Source organism: Malaclemys terrapin, chromosome 10 (assembly GCF_027887155.1).
Source record: "Malaclemys terrapin pileata isolate rMalTer1 chromosome 10, rMalTer1.hap1, whole genome shotgun sequence".
NCBI lineage: Eukaryota > Metazoa > Chordata > Testudines > Emydidae > Malaclemys > Malaclemys terrapin.
The window spans coordinates 9161625-9177917 of NC_071514.1; the positions used below are offsets into that span (position 1 = coordinate 9161625).

Consider the following 16293-nt stretch of genomic DNA (forward strand, 5'->3'; position numbering starts at 1 on the left):
ATTATAAACTCCATTTTTCTGTTTGAAAGTCCCATCAGGCAGATACTGTAGAAATAAAGGAGAATGTACCAGAATTGTTATAATATTGGTTATTCGCTGATTTCAGAAGTTTTTTTATGCCATGGCTTGTTGGAGGAAATATTCTAAAATAATGGGAGAGTTTGATTTAAATTTGAATGGCTTGTAAACCAGTTTAAAAATGTCTTATCTTCTGATGATGCCTTTTACACACTATTCCATAATTTATTTATTTGTTCGTGCTGCAATATTTCTATTGCGGTGGTACCTAAAACCCCTAGCCAGGGATCTGGGCCCCAGCGTGGCAGGCACTATATGGACACAGACACACACCCTCCGCGCTCGCGTCACATTAAAAGACAGTCCTCGCCTTAAAATGCTCTACAGTGTTTTTTTTTAAAAAGCAAACCAAACATATTCTAAGGATTATTCTGGTCTCCTGCTAATATTTATAAGCAACTTTTTCTGCAAGGGATAAAGTGATTGGCCCGCTCTATGGGAGCAGCTGTGACATGACAAGATACGGTGTGAAGCCCCTCCCACCCCTCGTTCCCGTCTCTCCCTCACTGGCTGTGATTAGCGGGCTAAAGAGCTTTTTGCCCATCCTAGCCTGTTGCAGTACCTTCTTCTCTGGGCTTCTCTGCTGGTCAGTTTCTGTAGCCTGGCCTTCCCTCTGCAGTCAACTCCCAGACTGCTGGGTTGTGCCTGCTGCTCACACTCGCTGCACTGGCCCTTTGTCTGCCAGTCCCTGTTCCTGTCCCGTGGAGGTCACTTCCCTTTCCTGGTCATTCTGAACTGCACATTGCCCTCTCTTAGCAATAGGCTGACCTGGGTTCTCTCCCAGGATGAACTGTAGCTCTAGCCTTTCCTTTCAGGTCATCCTAAAAAGGAAGGCGGGGGATGCCCAGTAATGATCAGTAGAATTGCTGCCGCATTTTTGTTACAGGGACCATTATACATTTCAGTGCAGATGTATGTAGCACTGTGAGAGTCCCATTGTGGCTGCAGGAGCTATATAAATATGTAAAATGTGGTGTGTTTTAAAAACTCAGCCAGTACTTGCCCAGTTATCAGTGTGTCCTATGATTTAAAGTTGCACATAAGCTGTTTGATGACACTACCACGTGGGTGCTGCAGAGGATATGAACATCTGTTCACGTTCTTTGTCCTGCCACAAAAAAAAGGTCCACAGGCTTCTGCTCATAGGTTTAGACTGCCCTCCTTCAGGCCCCAACCTCCTCTCTTTCGGTTAGTTTCTATCTCAATAGCTGATAGGCAGACGTTTGTTTTCCTGTTGAGTCTTTTATTCTTTCCATGCTGTCTTCCTTGGCATCCTGACATACCCCCTCCTCCCCCCCCCTTCCCCAGCTGTAAAGGCCAAAGTCTGATATAATATTTACGTATAACTTGTATCTCCAGAACTCTGAGTGTGCTTTTTGCCCTCTGCGGCATCTTTTCTGTTTCTGCAATGGCTTACCCATCTTGTGATTGGACTTGTATACAGTATTCCAAATGTGGTTTCATTGGTGCCTCAGATGGTGATCAGAATAGTTCTACTAATTTATATTTGCCGTGTGTATATATACACACCCGTAGAACTTGTTTGCCTTAAACTGCTACTCAGACTTGTGCAGATGGTTTTAATACTATCCACAGTTCGTCCCAACTCTTTTTTGACCTCTTTGCAGTAGTCTAAAGTACCAACAAGAATGCTTGACTTCGTCCAGTCACTTGATTGTCTTGAAAACTTAGTCATGTCTCTTTAAAATAAGAAATGCCACATTTAGCTCTGGTATTTCAAACACAAAGTGATAGGAGGCATTCAATGAAACCTCTTGTGTTAAAACCTGTTGTAATAACCTTGAAGGTGTTTTATTGTAGTAGCTGCATCTAATCTGAGTCCTACTTTAGGTCTGTCTTTAAAAAAAGAAAAAAAAAACCTCATCTGCCGTCATTTATTCCCATGACTATTGATAATGCATGTTTCATCTCATTAAAGATGTTCAGGAAGTTGCAAGCATAGTTTTTGCTCATTGACTGCAAAGAGATAATAGTGTGTGACCCATCCACAGTGTCTCAGTACACATGGTGAGATCCAAGTGCAGTTTTGCATAATGCTTGTAAAAGATGTTCTCTTGGTGAAATATATGTAGTATGACTTTAACTCACACGTATGCGCCATCTTCAACTGTATTAGTCCACAAAAAGCAGGTGTACTCACTGCTCAACCCAAAGCAGTGTCAGGTGTATTTGTTTGGTTAGAAATAAAGTACGAGGTATTTGGGGACACTTGGCAGCACGAGGAGCAGGCTGTTCTTGTTTTTGTATAGCGCTGGAAGAACACTCAGCACTTGGCGCTAAGAAGAAAACTGCAGTCCTGTCCCGAAGAGCTTGCAGCCCCAACAAACAAATGATTCCATTCTCTTGGCTGATTCATTGGGTATTCTGAGGTGTCATTGTTGTGTAACGTGGGAGGAAACAATACTGAAGGAAAACTATAAAGGATGATGTTGATTTGCTATCAAACCCATGGTTAGTCTGTTACTTATCCTGCAGAAACTCTTATTGGTGTTGCATAATGTGTTGAGAACAAAGAAATTTGGACTCCATTGATAGGGACACCCCAGTGCAAAACAGGGCTTGCACAAATCACAAGGGTGGAGTGTCTTTATATTAGGGGTTTACATCAGTGTAGTTAACATGGCTGCAGATTTCTCTGATCTTACAATAATCATTTAGACATGCCCTTAATTCCCTCTCCAGTCCTTTCCTTTCCCAATCTCAAAATGAAAATGCTTCTGCGGAGTCTCTTCTGCCATACTTGAAGTGCTCTGGTCTGTACCCATCTTGCCATTTCAGCCCAGTGTGGAATTTACACAAGTAACTTGCATCGGTATTCGTCAAAGTTAAGGTGTGCATGTAACTCCACTCGTGCACTGAGAGAGTAGACCCCCCCCCCCCATTGTCTGTTAGAAAGTGGCTGCAACAGTGGTCAGATTATGATGGTTCAGAGCTGTAAAGCAGTGAAGGTTTGTGCTGTGCTCACATAGTCACATAAGTGTGACTGTTTATTACCAGACAGTAGTGTACAAGAGGCAGAATACTTGGTAGAGCATACGTGATACCTTTTATTGGACCAACAGATAAATTACAACACACTGTCTTTCGAGCAAAGAAAACTCCTTATTCAGCTCATGTAACACAATTTAGTAACACAAGAAAGGATGCAGCATTCTCTACCTTTCCATCTTATCTTGATGACCTAAAGTACAGCACACGTTTTTCTGCTATACAATATGCAAGGCTGTCAAATCTCATTAGCAGTTAACGTGGAAAATACATTATAGAGATCTCTTTCAAAGGAACATGTATTGAATGTGGTATGTCAAGGAGTGGGACAGGAAAAAATACTGTACAATTGTCAAAAGCAACAGAGGGTCCTGTGGCACCTTGTAGACTAACAGACATATTGGAGCATAAGCTTTTGTGGGTGAATACCCACTTCGTCAGATGCATGTGGTGTACAATTGCATTTTGTATATCATCTTCCGTACAAACTACGTTGTCAAACCCACACTGGAGTAAGGAAAGCCTACAACCAGTGGCAATCTGGGAGTCCCACGTTGCAGCAGTTCCCCCTCTTAACTGTGGAAAAACTCAAGGGAAACTCACTTCCTAGGGGGAAGAAGCATTTGCTCTCCTCTTTGGAGGCAGAGAGACTGGGCAGGTGTAATCAGTTCATGTCAGTAGGAGGATATTTCATTTAAAAAATAATTGCTTCTGTGTTCAGCTAGTTTGGACAGGAACTACCCATGAGCTGATGGTAAAACTAACTTTGCCTTTTAAAATCTCTTTGTAGGAATTATTCTTTCTATGTGCTGGACAACCAGAATCTGCAACAGCTGTGGGACTGGAACCACCACAACCTGACGATCAAAGAGGGGAAAATGTACTTTGCGTTTAATCCCAAACTGTGTGTGTCTGAGATTTACCGCATGGAGGACGTGTCGGGAACCAAGGGACGGCAGAGTAAAGGAGATATAAATCCAAGAAACAATGGGGAGAGAGCCTCTTGTAAGTCAAAGATCAGAAGGGGAATTAAATAGGAGTGAGGCCTTATACAAGCTTTAAAAATAAGGACAACCATCCCACAATCCTATTGAAGAATACAGAATGTAGAAGCTAGCGATTAAAAGACATATTGTCCATTGTAATTCAGCGGTTCCCAAACTGCAGTCCATGGTCTACTGGTGGTCTGCAGAGTTGGCTGGTTACATATGGATGACTATTTCCAGCTACTAAATTACATTGATGAAGAAAATGCATTGTTTTCCTAATACAATTTTGACAGCGATTGCTATAGCTACGGGAACACACTTTAAAATGTCCACATTACAAAAGAGTTTGAGAATGCCCAATTCCATCGCTTTGCCACACCACAATATTTCACAAAGTAATCTTTTTTCCTTATTTGTGGTATAATCTGGTTTTTAAAATCTTCAATGATGGAGTTTCCACCACTTCCTTTGCAAGACAGATCCATGACATCATAAATATTAGGAGGGTAGGGGATTATCTATTTAGTTTCCTGATATTGAGGAGACTGCAGAATTTTGTTTGTGCCTATTTATTTTAGTGCAAAACAGGTTGCTTTATTTTCATACTTCTGGCTGGCCTCTGCTGGTGCGGATTGCTGCTTGTCAGTAGTTAGAAATATTCTTTAGAATAAATCTGCTGTGATTTGTTTCCGTGTCAAACAGAGAATAACTTGAGAGAAATATTTCCAGTTAGTTCTACAATATTTCAGAGTTACAATGCCTTTGTGTTTTGGGGCTGTGCAGAAGCATATTCACAAAGGGCCTGATCCAAAACCCATATAAGTCAACGGAAGACTCCCATTTGCTTTGGATGGTTTTTGGATCAGGCCTTTTGATTTACAAACAAATTTAAAATCCCATCTGTCCTTTAAGGCTTGCAAAGAAAAGAGGGCTTGCAGGCCTGGCTTTGCCCCATGACCCATACAGCTGATGACATGTTTTGTCTGTTAGGTTGTTTGTGGTGTTCTTGGAAATGAGTAAATTAAAGCATATCATGTTTATAAGTAAAACCCCCTTGTGCTGGACAGTGTTTACAAAACTAGGACACATACACTGCTGACTGTCTCTTTAGGCATGATGCATAAATGCAGATGGTGCAGATCCTTGTTGTGCAAGGAAGGAGTGTGCTTACATTCAATAGACTGAGTGCTCACAGTTCTGGAGGAGTTACAGATGCACAGCCAGTCCCTACTACCGTGAAGCCAGTGCCAGCCACTGCCTGTTCCTTAAAACTATTACAAAAAGCTTTCTGACTCTCAAAAGAGAAAAAAGGAGAGAATTAACAAAAGCTAAATTGCCTTTGAAAAGATAGCAGCACCATTAGTGCCAGCGTACATGAGGGTGAAAACCTCTTTATTTTTCAGAGAGTTCTACTAAGATGTTAAAACTCACTCACAGTTGACACTGAACACACAAGTTCTCGGTCCAAGAATTACGTTTTTAAACCAGTTTTGTTTCAGGACTGGATGGCTATTCATCTCTAAGTTGCTGGCTCAAATCCGGCCCAGCCCAGTGTAGTATAGCGACTGGAAGCTGCTGTCATCAAACGGCTGTGCTGTATATGAAATGAGTTTAATTGTTCTCAGTCCAGCGCCTAATGAATAGGAATGCAAAAAACATTATTGCAGTTGTCAGGGGCTGCATGGGACATAGAAGCTGATCTTTCCTTTTACCCCAGAGTGCGCTCACTTAAACTGAGTGCTTACACTTATAAGCAGAATAGAAGACGGAAGCATGTAGTGCTAACTGTACTGGTCCTGTAGATAAACAGACTTCCGTTCCCAGAGAGAATCCTGAGCACCTTTTCCCAGCATTCTAACCACACACTTGAAAATGTTTAATTTTATGAAACAAATTTACGTGTCTCCATGTATCCGAACATTACTGAACCCTCGCTAAGTGCTTTGGAATAAATAGAACATATGTAGCAACTAGTAGGTTCCTGCAGTATGGTGGTGATGAGCGCTATCGAGACCCCTAAACTAGATAATACTGAGGCACACAATTTTAAGAAACACAGCAAAACCCAATAATAAAGTTGTGAATCGAACTCATTTTGCCATGGTTACTGACTTGTCATTTGTTTATGCTGTAGGCGAAAGCCACATTCTGAATTTTGTCTCCAACACCACCCTGAAGAACCGGATTAAGCTCACCTGGGAGCGGTATCGTCCTCCAGATTACAGAGATCTTATTAGCTTCACTGTTTACTACAAAGAGGCGTGAGTATACGTGTTCTGAGACTAATGATGTCATTCAGGAAATAACAGGCACAGTGGGTTAGGGTTTCTTTCTTGACCGTTGTGTTTATTGGCTGAATAAAGAATAAAGTGAGTCAGCAAAGTCCCTTGGGCAATTCTTATTCTGTGCAGTGTACTCACTTCGTTCTCGAGTGCTCCTTTCTTACAAGGTTCTGTTTTGATACTATGTACTATACCAAAGTGCCGCTAACATAGAGGTGTTTAGGACCTGTTTTCAGGACACTTTCACATTTAAAAAATCCCAAGTGATATAAAATGCTCGCCTATTTTCTGGGTGTTTTTCTGTGTTTATTGGACTCTCCAAATAATATATGTGCTTTTATGCCAATTAGTTCTTTCTTCTCCCAGCCATGACATTGGCTAGGCAGCAGCATGGATTGGAGAGACAGTTTGAAGTTCTGGTTTGGAGCCTCAGTATTGTAACTAATTGGGCTCTGGGTTATTTAGGTTCTCTAGGTTGGACAGGTTGCTGCAGCGTTTGCTGATGGTGAAGTGCGGTAAGATGCAGGGGAAAACTGACTTTGTTGGGATCTGGTAGACGCTTTCTCACTTTCCTGCTCCTTCCCTCTCCTCCCCGCCACACACACATGCACACATACCAAGCCCCTTTGTATTGGAGATGGGCCTGAACTAGAGCTGAAATCCGAATGTCTCTGTCCCTCTGTGCCTCCAGTGTTTTGCAAAATGTTTCGATCCAAATGGTGACTTGGGCTCATTTCTCTTTTTCCTTCATATTCAAGTATTTTTCTGACCCGTGTTCCCATTTCATCTGTCACTAAGCAGCTTTCCTAAAGAGGACCTATTGCCAGGGTCCATACTGACCAGCAATTCTTGGTACACCAACCACTCATGAAGGGCCTAACCCTACCTTTTTGTAGTCCTTTCCCTACTCCATTCTATCTCTAATCTCAGGCCAGGTTTTCTCTCTGCTGTCCAGAGATGTTCTACAGTCTCTGTGGAAGTAATAGTTAGAGTGAGCAAGAAACACTTCCAACCAGAAACATCTTAAATCAGTCAGCTGCATTGAGATTCTGCTTTGAAAAGAGAGAGATGTCACAGAGACCAAGCCCGGTGAGCAGGCTGATTGCTTCAACATTCTGGAGCTAAGTTGTGAGCAAATGAAGCAGGAATTCTATTAATACCACAATATGAGTCTATAACATGGTTTGCCTTCAGTATTGACATGTCCATGCTAAATAGTCATTAAATAAAAGTAAGACCTTTGTATATAGTTGTACCAATAATACAATTTAAAATTAATCAAATGTACAAATTACAGGTCCAAACTTGGTTGTTTGCCTATGTCAAGAACTAAAGCAGCCAGTAGGCTATTGAGCTACTAGTCAAAGTGTAGCGAAATCTGGGTTCTTGTGGCTAACGTTCAATCACTGTCCGTAATTATTCTGAGTCGCATCTGTTTAATTTGAGCCCAGATAACCTGTGAATATAAAGTCAGAAACAGTTCACTGTCTGCTTTTGAAAGTAAGATAGGGCAACTGAGTCGGTGTCCTTAGAACAAGTCTTGTTTATGTTTTAAATGACACAGTAATCTACAGCTATGTAACCAAACACATTTATATTGAGTACAAGGAGTTTCCTTTTGTACCTACATGTGACTGATTGGTTCTTATGGTTTATCACCACTACCACAAGACAGTAACAGACTGTCCATTTTTTATTGTTTTATGGTTCGTTGTAGTTATATAAGGAGAAATAAGGACTTTTTATTATTCCATTATATGGGGAAGGGCTTATTTGTTTGGCATAGTCTACCCGTTGTATAATGCTAGGTACCCTTATGGAGCTCTATAAATAATAAATTAATACCCCAGCAGGTTTCTTCTCTCCAACGCTTATTGGCCTATCGCTGAAGGTCTGTTTCTGTTTCTCTCTGCTGACAACAGTTACACGTTATCTCTCCTTTGGGAGGGAGTGGTTGAATTGAAGATGTTTGTTCAGACTGATAAATTATCCAATAGTTTTCCTTTTGTGGGAAGGGAAAGTAAGCCATGAGTACCTATTTCCCTCAGATTCCTGACATCTCAGTAACTACAGAGGCTAAATCCTGTAGCTAAATCTGAACTCCCTAGTTTTATAGCAGTTGGAAATAAAAGACAAATCTAGGCTTTGGGATTCTCTTTTATTCTTCTTTAAAAAGCAAATAATTTTTTTTATTAGTTTCATTGGACAAAAGCTGAAGTGAGATTCACCCATAAAAGTTTGAGTGTTTTTAAGAGGAAGTAAAAGTACAATTGGTGCCATTTTCTTTTAATATTTCAGACCATTCAAGAACGTGACAGAGTATGATGGGCAAGATGCTTGTGGTTCTAATAGCTGGAACATGGTGGATGTTGATCTGCCCCCAAACAAAGAGAACAACCCCGGGATTTTACTGCAGGGACTGAAACCTTGGACTCAATATGCCATTTATGTCAAGGCTGTTACTCTTACAATGATGGAGAATCATCACATCCATGGAGCAAAGAGTGAAATAGTCTATATACGCACCAATGCTGCAGGTAAGGCCTGTGATGCATGGCACTGCAAAGGTTGGGCTTTCACACACTCAGATGGGTCTTTAAAGCTGCACGTATAATTTATTAGCCCTGGACTGTTGAAAAAACTAAGTGCATTGGAAAACATGAACAACTTTTAAATGCTTGATACTTAGAAAATCCATTAGAGGGGCTCAGTGCAGTTTAAATATATTGCAGTCTCAGTTAAGGTCATTTGTAATATTCCTCCCAGAAAACATTCCAATGAGGGCAGACAAGGGTCTGTTTGTCAGCTATACGGAGAGGAATACAGGGTGTCTGTTTTTCACAGTTATGTACTTGCCTTTAAGTCATAATGCTGACCACTACAACACAACATCAGGTGAACATGTTTGATTCAGCTCCACCTTTTGACCACAAATAGCTTCCAAAATGAGTGGGACATTTAAATAGCCTGGCATCAAAGATGAATTATTAAAAAAAACAGATAGCTTGATAAGGTAATTTCTGAAACCAGGGATGGGAGAAGCTCAGGTACCCAGATACTACAGTGAGGTGCATAGGATAAAAGCTGGCTGTTATTTTAAGTGTTGGCTGCCTTTCGAATAAACCATAATTTTGAGATCTACAAACATATTGTTTTTAAATGTTTGATTTTTGGAAGGCACTGAACATCAGGTCATCTTGTCTACCTGTTAGTCTCAGCTGTGTTCCAAATTGTTATATTTCACGTGTGTAATCCTGCGTGTTATAGGATTTGAAGTCTCTCTTTTGCCCTATATCTTCTAAAGCAATTGGGATTTTGCTCTTATTTTAAAGCTCTTGGTTTTCTAGTGCATGCCGTGGAGCAAGCATTGGAGACCTTAAGCTGTAGAGATCCCCAAGATGATGACGCTGCATTGGTGAAAAGGCCTCTTGCACTACTGCTAAGGAGCCTCTTTCACCATTTGTCCACTGAAATGTGTGAAGGCGAGAGAGAGAAATTTGAGAGAATGATATGTTTTTCAACCTTGAATTCAACAAGTCTCTCTGGCAATGTTGAGTGAGGCAACTCAACTTTTTGTTTGCTCAAATTCAGGAGAAAACCCACTCTATATATTTTGAGGTTTTTTCAATATATTCTACACAAATGCTACCTGAGAACAGCCACCATTATTCATATAGCATAATAGCAAACATACAAGATGTGTCTATTTTCAGGGTGTGAATCAAACAAGGAGAGAATTAAGTAAAATTAAGTAAAACAATTCAAAATTTTGATCAGTGGGATTTGCCTGTCCAAGACCGTATAAACTCTGTAAAATATTTAGAGGTAGAAAGTCCAGTTAGAACCTCAATCTCATCAGACCTCTCAAGAAATGTCTGTGTATGTTTTTGGATATTATTTCGTACGGATTGCAAAACTTGGCCCTTAGACATTAAGGAAAGTTGTTGAGTACATCAGATCACTGCTGTAGAGTGGTGGCTTTTAAAACATTCACATCTGTTAGCCAAGGGGAGCTGCAGCCTTCTTCGTTCCCTTAAGGTGGGACGAGCAGTTAATTGAGGCATTGTTTCTCAGCTTTTTATATTTCAATGAGTTGTGTGTAAAAATGCCTATTTTCCCCCCCCTGTTCCTTTTCCACTCCTAGTGCCATCTATCCCACTGGATGTTATTTCAGCCTCTAATGCCTCTTCTCAGCTAATAGTGAAATGGAATCCACCCTCTCTCCCCAATGGCAACCTGTCCTACTATATTGTACGGTGGCAGCAGCAGCCTCAGGACAGTTATCTTTACCGACATAACTACTGCTCCAAAGGTAAGGGAGCTGAAAGCAGTTGTGTTAAAATGCCTGAGATTCATACCTGTCAGTCCTCATTATTCACATGACCAGCAAATGCAGCTGCAGCTCGCTCTTCTCTGATGTTTCTGTGAATAACAGCCAGTATGGGGGAAGGGCGAACATGGATTGTTAATGCACCCGCTGGCGGTTAGGGAAAAAACCTCAACATCTGGTCTTTTCTTTTAAAGATAAAGTCCCAATTCGGAGATATGCTGATGGGACCATTGATACAGAAGAAGCTACCGAACCCACCAAGCCAGAAGGGAGTGGGGGAGAAAAAGGACCTTGTTGTGCTTGCCCCAAGACAGAGGCAGAGAAGCAGGCTGAGAAGGAGGAGGCAGAGTACCGGAAAGTCTTTGAGAACTTCCTGCATAACTCCATCTTTGTGCCCAGGTAATAGAAGCTGGATCTTTGCTGTGTTTATAGGTGGGGACTAGCGGTGATATTTCCTGGGGCCCTTGGTATATACACATGAAAGCATTTTTTAATCGAACTGTAAGCACATAAACACTGCCTCATGTAAGGAGAGAGGTGATCTACAGTCTTTCTAATTCTTAGCTTCTTTTTTTCACTGATTCTTAGCTCTCTCTCTCCCTATTTTAACTAAGCATAATGGTCCTTTCCTACATTGTTCAAGGACCTTCTTTGTGGTTGCTCCTTTGTGGAATGAAAGGTCATGTAACAGTTCTTCACTTGTAAGGGTTTCAAGGATGATCAACCCGCAGCAGAGAACTGGCTTCAAACATTTTTTTTTCTCTAAATGGCCTTTTAAATGCATAGGTAACTCATCTTGAAGATGTACCTGGTTTGGAAATTAAAGGAATATTGGGGGCCTTGCAGAATTAGAAATGCTTGTCCTTTCTAATTTATGTCTCTGCACTAATTAAGAAGTGTGTCTTGGTTTCCTGGGCTTTGACTGTAACCAAGAATTAAATGTACACACTCTTTCATGATAAAGGGTGCTGCTTACATGTTAAGTAGAAACATATCCATTAAGCTCCATTTTATATGGCATCATGGAGCAGGTATTATTGAATTCATCAGTGGTTGTGATGCTTGAGTTTCTAAATTACCTCTTTTGTAAGCTGTTTTTACTTAAGATAATTGGATCACAAGGCCAGCATACTGTGTGTAGCTGTAACACTACTATGTAAGCAATCAGTTTTCAGCTTTGATCGTGCATGTAGTCTCATTGTCTCTCTTGGCTGGAGAGGCATAGGTGGAGTTGGCATTAAATGGGGCTTGGGAAAGTGTTCAGGTGTGGTCTTCATGAAAAAAACAAGACTGAGTGATAAGTTTGAGAACAGAAGATTTTTCTTTAACTTGTAAAGATCTTATTTAAGACACTCTTAGACTGTGTAAGGCAGTGACACTCAGACCTGAGTGTCAGGAGCCAAATTACCGATCAGCATTACTCAAAAGAGCCACAGTAGTGTGAATTCGTTGTTTAATTTGGCTCTCTCTATATAATATTCTCACAGCAAAATGACTGACCAACTAGTCTACAGTTGGTTAATAACATAGTAAAAGTATCCTGATTGGTTAATAACTTAGATTGGTTAATAATTAAATCACAGTGTTTTAATATCATGTGCTGCAAAGAGCCACAGAAGACACATTAAGGAGCGTCAGTTTGAGTATCACTGATGTAAGGACTTCAGGGCAGGGACCATGTTTACCTGGGGGTTGTACAGCAGCTATTGCAGTGCGTCACTGAGCTTGATTGAGACCTCTGTGCACTACCCCAGTACAAATAATAAATAATATTGCTTCTTGGTGGAAGTGTCTAGTTGTTGTCCTGAACTGTTGTTGATTTACTCCAATTTTGTGTGCACTGCTGATAAGTTAGCAGACCAGATCCTGAAATAACCAATCGTTGTGTTAATCCTGAGCAACACCTTATGATGTAAACGAATTCGGACTTCGGCCCACTGCACGACAGGTTTGGAAACCACACGCACGTTATAAATTGCCTGAAGTGACATGATATTAGTTTTGTGTAGGAAAAGTATTTTTCCATTTAACCAAAGCTTTCAGGCATTTGAAACATGACATTCATTTTGTCTGATGGTAAATTTTCTTGGACTAATTTTAAAAGAAGAGAAAAGTAAACCTTGAACAGAGGCAGGAACAAATTACTAGCAATCTTTTACATGCTGTAGATTTACACTGTTTTAAAACTTAAATGGGAGCAATTCATAAAGAATGCCTTGAATGTTTTACAGTTTTCCCCCTACTCAGCTTGCTTTCATAATGGGTATATTTTTCTTTTCAGTGATTTAACAGCAGGATCAGATCAGATAAGATATAAGACTTGTAAATAGCTGAGTTAGTTAAGTGACTTTTAAGAAGTCTGAATGTCAGGGAAATGTGAGATTATGACCTGGTGAGATTTCTCCATAGGACAAATCTGAGCAACTTCTTACTTGCAGATGTCTATTTTTTTTTCTTTTCTTTTCCCTGAGGGGGAAGTTAATTCATGTGTCAACACAAGCCTCATTAGAAGTGTATTATGTTTCCAGCTTTCTACCTGGGTCTTGCCTGTCTTTGGGATGTTATGAAAGAAGCACAGCATGTAAATAAAAGGGTCTGACCGTGCGGTTTTCAGGCTGCTTAAAAACCAATACATCTGTGTCGTTACATCATCCTGCCCTGGCCTGTTTGTGATTTCTAAAGGGCCCGGCGTACAGCATTACAGCAGGAAGGGTAGGGCCGAGACAAGATAATTTTTATTGCTCTTGGAGCTGCGTTTACAGCACTGCAAGAGCCAGTATTCTGCAGCTTTCCTTTTGTTTTCTAGTGGTAACCGAGTAACACTCAGCATCTGAGAAGCTGTAACTTTACAATTAGCACATAGTCAAAAACCTGGTCTACACTTAAAAATTAAATTAACATAGCTACAATGCCCTGGGCTGTGAAAAAATTCACACCTTTAGCACTGTAGATAGGTCAACATAATCCCTGTGTAGATATGGCGAAGTTGACAGAAGAATTCTTCCATTGACCTAAGCAACAGAGGGTCCTGTGGCACCTTTAAGACTAACAGAAGTATTGGGAGCATAAGCATCTGAAGAAGTGAGGTTCTTACCCACGAAAGCTTATGCTCCCAATACTTCTGTTGCTTTTTACAGATTCAGACTAATACGGCTACCCCTCTGATACTTGACTCCATTGACCTAGCTACCTACCGCTTCTCGGAGAAGTGGATGACCTACATCAGTGGAAAAACCCCTTCCATCGATTTAGGACGTGCCTATGGTATGGCACTACAGTGGCAGAGCTGTAGCATCATTGTGCTGCTATAATGACAGTAGTGTAGACACACCCTAAGAAGGTAATTAGATTTTGCACTGACATATCTATTTCTTTTAAAGATCTCCTTTTTCTTTTCAGTGATTTTATTTTCTCATTGTTTGTTATCCCCTCCTCCCTATGTCAGAACATAGATGGATTTACTTGCCTTTTTCCCCAAGACCTTCCTTTATTTTTGGCTGTCTAGTTTCTTGGGTACTAATTTTTTCCTCATTTGGGTGTTCCAGCAAAGTTGGCAGCTTCTTGACAGAAAGTCATTGATGTCAGATCCCTCAGTATTTTAGTTGTTTGCCTTGTGGTTAATATGTGGGTCTCTCTCTTTCCCTAACGTGACTGTATTTTTTCGCCCGCACGTTCTGTGTTTTTATTCTCTTTTTCAAAGTAAATGTAGGACCCTGCTTTAAATTTTTCAGAGACTGTCAAAGAGAGAATCTTAACACATCCTGTAAACGTGGTGGTAGGTAAGGTCACTCCTTCGGTTGTTTGGTTGTCAGGATGTGTTCTTCCATCAACATATGACTTTGTAGTTGATTTTTATTTCCAATCTCACTGCTTTTTGTCACAAGCGCAAATGTTCTCTAATTCAAGAGTGGGCATCCTTGTTCTTTTATGCTGGTCCAAAGGTTTATTCTCTGCAGTGGAATTAGGGGATGAATGATGACTCTACCATAGCACAGCAAACAGGCCTAGTGACTTCTCCAGTGATACTTGTTGTCAAAGAGACGGTGTGTCTGCTTTTGTTCGCTATGAAATTCTCCCATTTCATGTTGTAGACTTACTAAGAACTTGTCTCTACCAACACTTCATTCACAGCAAGCTGGGATGTAAATCTACCCTGCGCCAACCTGCCATGCATTACGTCACCATGTGGCACCTGCTGCCACCTCGCACTAAGAGTTGCCTGTTGTGCTGTGATTTACTCAGCTTTGAAATGGGAGTAGGTCAGAGCACACTAGGGAATTTCTAGAGCACGGCAGCAGTGTCCATGCAGCAATTTAGCACATGGCAGGCTAGTGCGAGGTAGGTTTGCCCCCCAGTTTGCCTTTGGTCTTATAGACAAGCCCTGAGTTGAGTTAATCACATGGGGTGTGTTGCTTGATAACACAGGTAGTCCTTTCCTTGTCTTCATATTTATTAGTTGATACTTGTGCTGCGGTTTGCCTGCCTTGTGAGAGTCACATATATGCAACCTGAGATACATTAGGATTTGGGAGAATCTAAGGCCATGTGTACACTAGTACTTGTGTCGGCAAAACTTTTGTCGCTCAGGGGTGTGAAAAGAACACTTGCCGAGCGCCATAAGTTTTGCTGGCATAAGCACTCGTTTGAGCTGGTTTTATCATGTTGATGCGAGAGCTCTCTCCCGCCAGCATAACGCGGTTACACGAGTGCTCTTCTAGACGCATAACTTTTCCGTTGTAAGCTTGGCCTTAGTGAAATCCTCTGCCAATAGGTTTCAAAACCAAATGTGCCCACAGTTGTTTGGCACGCAGCTCTGATGAACCCTTTGATATGGCTCAATGTTCTAAGACTATTTATTTCATAGTGAGCTATTTCTCTGATCTAATATGTTTCCTAATTGACGGGGCACAGTTTCCGTTCTTAATGCCCACTCCTTGATTGGGAATGTGTTGAAATCATTGCCTCACTGTAGTAATTTGATATAGACCCAGCACTGGCCTAGTAATAGACGATCATTGTATAAGTGGTATATAATGTGAGGTGTGGTACAATGAAGGAAATATTTCTGGTGTAGATTTTTCCCTGATTTCTCTCCCTGTCACCTCTTTCAGCGTTTTCTTAATTCAAATCTAAATCAAGAACACTTGATGGATTAAGATTGGAGCATTTGGAAACGGTCATCCTGTTTACGTGGTCTGTGTTCCTGTGTAGAACAAAGACCCAAACCCCAAACTGAAGAACATGCGACACCTCTGATGTGTAACAGTGATGTGTGGTAGCTAGATTCATTTTATCATGTACACAGTGTCCCCATGTTGACAACTATACTGACAAAAAAGGGCCTGTCTGCACTGCCAATTCTAAAACGTCAAACAACAGAAACTGCAGGATCATTGCAGTAGATCACTCATTTTTTAATTCAATACATAGATTACTACAAATGTTCGTTTTATTTCCATAGTTCCATAGGTTCACATGCAACTTTACAGACAAAATTAAAAAGCTCCTTTTTCTGAGGCACGTACTTACTATTTTCTATATCTTTTAGATGTCCTCTGTTGTGCTAATACAATGCTCACCTTTGCCCACCACTTCCCTTACAAAA

At 40.8% G+C, this 16293-nt stretch overlaps 1 protein-coding gene across 1 annotated transcript in view; it reads left to right on the forward strand.

The window, feature by feature from the left end:
* IGF1R (insulin like growth factor 1 receptor) overlaps positions 1-16293 on the forward strand; it is a 263823-nt gene that overhangs the window by 217912 nt on the left and 29618 nt on the right. The window contains exons 6-10 of the mRNA XM_054043160.1: positions 3878-4092; positions 6211-6337; positions 8657-8895; positions 10503-10670; positions 10883-11087. Of these exons, the coding sequence (XP_053899135.1) occupies positions 3878-4092; positions 6211-6337; positions 8657-8895; positions 10503-10670; positions 10883-11087 (954 nt within the window). The remainder of the gene's footprint in view (positions 1-3877; positions 4093-6210; positions 6338-8656; positions 8896-10502; positions 10671-10882; positions 11088-16293) is intronic.